The 4,512-nt window shown below is 59.5% G+C and overlaps 1 protein-coding gene across 1 annotated transcript in view; it reads right to left on the minus strand.

Annotated features, from left to right (window-relative positions):
• Positions 1–4,512, minus strand: part of PTPRN2 (protein tyrosine phosphatase receptor type N2) — a 639,986-nt gene that overhangs the window by 6,133 nt on the left and 629,341 nt on the right. The window contains exon 22 of the mRNA XM_077761727.1: positions 750–823. Coding sequence (XP_077617853.1) covers positions 750–823 — 74 coding nt within the window. The remainder of the gene's footprint in view (positions 1–749; positions 824–4,512) is intronic.

The raw sequence follows: 4,512 nt of genomic DNA on the forward strand, positions 1-4,512 counted from the left end.
GGGTGGCCGCCCTCCAGTCCCAGAACCGTCACCACCAGGCACAGAGCTCAACCCTCGGGCTGCCTCCATTTCATGAGTGCTTTTTACAACTTCAAGTCCTCCTAGGTACAAAGCAGCAGTTTGTTGGCTCTTTTGCGGAGGTGCTAATGGGCTCTGAGTGAGGCCGACCTGAGGGGGAGAAGGCGCCTACTTCACGACTTCAGAACGCTCACGGAGGGGCGTGGGCGCTTCCGCCCTTGCTGCACACGCATGTTTCCGAACGCCAGCGGCACGGACTGTTGTATTAACCTTGTTTCTAGCTCGGGCAGCTACCCGTCCTTACTCTTGTCGAATGCAAATCGGGGGAGTTGAGGCGCTTGAGGACTCCAACCCCCCCCGCGGGGAGCTTTGATGACCACACAACAGAGCTGTGGTCCTGCGGGGCGGAATAGGGGAGTCGGGCAGAATGTTTAGTAATCTAGAACATTCCCCTGCAAGGGTGATGGGGTTTATCACGGACGTCCTTGTAATGTCCTCCCGTCCCCACATCTGGTGCGGGGAGGGCTCCCACCGGGGAACTGCCTGCATCTGCTTCTGGGGAGACGGGGCCGGTGGCGGGGACCCCGGGTGACCCTCCTGCGAGGGGCCCCTGTCCACCCGGGACCTGTGTGGGGGGCGTCCAGTCCCCTTCCCCTCTGCCCTCTCTCGGAAACAGCTGGGGAGAGACGCCCCTGCCGCCCTCGCAGTCCCCGAGGACCCGCCCGCAGTACCTTTGTCTGGACCATGCCCGGCCTCTGGTCCCTCAAGTGCTCCAGGGTCGCGGCGATATCAATCTCCTTCGCGCCTGCAAGAAACAACCAGCGCAGATCGGGTGAGTTCCAACACCAGGCGGCGCGCTCCGCGGTCCCTCTCCGGCGTCGGGGCCCCTTCGGGCTCACAGGCCCGTGGAAAATGATTACACTCATTCCTCAGCCGGCCCGGCAGGCAGCTGCGATTTCGGTGCTCAGAGAGAAAAATAAGGCAAGGCGGTTTTCATTAGCATCGATTGAGGAAAGCTGGGCTGAAAAACCGTTGTCAGAAGCCCAGACAGATCCTGGCAGCAGCCATCACTACGAGGAACTCAAATGTGACTTTTCTTGTGTCATTTTAGAGAATGTTTTAGAAAGAGAATGCGCATAAGTTTTAATTTCAATTGCATAGGATCTTTTTGTATTTCGCGTAATGAAAAATCAGACCCATAAATCTTATCCACCTTAACATCGGCTTTTAAATGTGGAAGCTCCCAGCGAGGGCTCCCAACGGGGAGACAAGGCGGAGATGTCCTCACCGGCCGGAGTCTGGTGGGGACGCCTCCCCACAGACCGCCTCTGTCTCGAGTCAGGTGATCTGGGCTTCACAGAAATCATGAGTTTGAAATTTTGACCTTAGAGTTAACTCAATATGTCTTCTTGTTTTTCTACTTCTAGGAGGCAGAGCAGTGCTGGCTCCCGGGCCCGCAAGCTTCTTACAGTTTAAGGGGCTGAGACGCATCCGTCAACACACAAACGCTGGGCATGAAGTGGGGGGCAGGGGTCACCTCCCAGGCGGGCTGGGACCCACGTGCCAAAGCCCGAGCGGCACCTCGTTAGCAGGGGCGTGGAACAGCCCGTCCCTGGTCACACGGAGCAGGCGGCCACGATCACTGGCAGTCAGATGGCATCGGGTGGAAGGGCCGAGAGGCCCCGGCTGCTCCAGCCCCCTCTCTGTGTGTACCCCCAAGTGTGCACAGCACCCCCCCAGGCACAGAGCCAGGACAATGAGCTTGAAAGCTTCTAAGGTTCTTAGAATTTTTAAAGTCCTGTGGTTCCATGGCTTATGGACGGCAGGATGAGATGGGCATCGAGGGAGAAAGGTGGGCAGGGAGGGCCTGGGGGAAACATCCAAACCAAATGTGTCTGCACGGAGGGGAGCAGCATGGACGGACAACCTGGCCGTATGTCCCCCCAGACCAGGGCCCGGGGGCCGGGGCACCGCCCGGCCGGCACTGAGGCTGGCCACGTCCACAACCCCCATCTCTGCTTCCCCGTCCTTGAGCGGACATGACGGGAACGCGCACCTCTCTCTCTCTCTCTCTGGGGTCACGGGATCATGAACCGAGCTGAAGCCGGGCGCTTGGCCGACTGAGCCCCCAGGCGCCCCATCATCTCCTGAGGTTGCAGGGGCAGCGCTCGGCTTGTCGGGAGCTCCTGGCCCAGGCGGCCGCCGCGGGAACCCGAGCAGGCCGTCCTGCTAGGAAAGGGCCACGCGACGGGGACACTTGCGAACTCCCCCATGTGTTAAATCACGGCCTGTATAGGAAGGGGACAGGATTCCCCTTTTGGACCAGCTGGACGCCCCCCAGCGAGCCCGGCAGCTGGGTCCACTGAGAAACTCACTCAAGGAAAAGACGGCCAGCCGCCGTCAGGGTTACGGTTTCCAGAAGCCCACGAGGCCACAACAAACAGTCTTGTTTTAAAGGGAATCTGTGAACGTGACACCGTCTGAAACAAAGGAGGAGTTCGTTCTGCTACGACAAGGGGGGATGGAGGAGAGAGGCGGGGGTGCCTCCTGCTGGCCGGGCCCCAGGACCGCTGCCTCGCCTCCCGGGGCCCACCGGCCAGTTCCAGGACAGCCGTGCAGACACCGGCTTCTTCAAGAAACAATTGCCTTCGGGGGCGCCTGGGTGGCTTAGTAGGTTAAGCGTCTGACTTTCGCTTAGGTCATGATCTCGTGGTTGTGGGTTCGAGCCCCGCGTCGGGCTCTGTGCTGACTGCCAGCTCAGAGCCTGGAGCCTGTTTCAGAGTCTGTGTCTCCCTCTCTCTCTGACCCTCCCCTGCTCACGCTGTCTCTCTCTCCTAGAAAAAAAAAAAAGTTAAAAAAAACAAACAATTGCCTTCGGAAGGTTAAACCCTACGCGGAGCGCGAGCGAGGGAGGGAATCTGTCCCACCCCACGCGTGGTACTTCCGTTCTCTGCCGGGCTGGTCAGAAGTGAGCGGCAGCCGCACCCGTGCCTTTGGGCAGAGCCGGGTGCTCAGGGCTCCACCGGGATGGACATGGCTCGGTCCTCGCTGCGCTCCCCCTCCCCCGTCTGAGGCTCCAGGCGGTTTCGGGGCTCAGGCTGGTCCAGGGCGCTCGGGGGCCCCGCGGGGTCCGGCCACGAGTCCACAGAACCCACGGCACACCAGGGGCTCCGTGAACGCTGCTTCGCAGATCCTGGGCGCTCCTGGGAGGGAACTACTACTGCTCGGTGACCTCCACGCTGGCCTCCGGGCTTGCTCACAGCGCTTACCTTCTGCGACCACTCGCTTTCTGACCACGGGTCCTGGGTTTCGGAAGCATCGGGTGTGGGGCAGGTCCTTCCGAAATGAAGTCCCAGGGCTCTGTGTGGGGTCTGGATGCAGGTAAAACCCCTCTTTTTAGCACATTTTCTTTTAGTCCTTCCAGCGGGTTTGAAAACCTTTCAACTGTTTTATTCTGAGGCCGCTCTGTATGGGGAGGCTGCACGGAGGCAGCCCCTGCCTGGAAGCCACCGGGCTCGGCTGGGGACCCGCGACTGGCCCAGCGCTGCGTCTGGTGGCACGTGCAGCCCTTCGCCCCGGGCGGCTGTCCCCAGCCCACAGGATCCTGGATGGATGCCACGAATAAGCTCTCTAGTTGTACTACATCGTGACGGTGTCCGTGAGAGAACGTGAGGGAACCTCGCTGTCCCTCGACGGGACGAGAAGCCAGCCAGGGAGGGGCTCAGAAGCCCGCGATGCCTGGAGCCGGAGTCGGACAGTGAGGAAATCAAACCGATGCTTAAAAACGCCCAGAACTAAGTTCAGGGAAGTGACAGATTTATCAAGTAAAGCCAGTCGTGTGATGTGGTGGCCCTGGCTTGTTAGGATGAAGACAATCCGTTTTCTGCAGTGTGAGCAGAGAGAGGAGTTTGCAGAACTCACGTCCGTGGTCTGTCCCGAGCGGTGGAGACACAAGCGGACGTGGCTGGAGTGGCTGCCGCACCCCGTTCAGTGGCCCCCGAGTGCAGTGGGGCCTCGCGGCGCACGAAACACAGAATCTGCATTTGTAAACAGATCCGTGAGGGTCAGAGGGCGGGGATGGTGTGTGAGTCCTTCGCTACCTTATGAAAGGCTTTGCTGAAGGCCAAGAGATTTATTTAAATCCTCCCAAATCTGGGACGCTCCGTCTAGTGCACTGAAAACAGGAGCCTCTGTTTAAAATTTTCATTTTGCTGACAATATGTTAAATTCTAGGCGGACAGACTATTGGGTGTGGTGTTCACGTTGAAAAGCCCATAAACAGTCAAAGAATCATAACCTACAAAAGGAATCCCACACCCGGAACCAGACCCCCACCGATACAGGGCGGTTTGCAGTGTTTTCTGTCTGAAAGTGTCATGACCCCAACACAAGAGCGCTCACCAAAGACCCCTCTCGAGGCTGCTCCGCGGGTGCACAGCCCCATGGGGGACGCCCGCCCCCGACCGTCTTCCCCATCCCCTGCACGGGGGACGC

Source organism: Crocuta crocuta, unplaced genomic scaffold (assembly GCF_008692635.1).
Source record: "Crocuta crocuta isolate KB4526 unplaced genomic scaffold, BGI_CrCroc_1.0 scaffold408, whole genome shotgun sequence".
NCBI classification, from domain to species: Eukaryota; Metazoa; Chordata; class Mammalia; order Carnivora; family Hyaenidae; genus Crocuta; species Crocuta crocuta.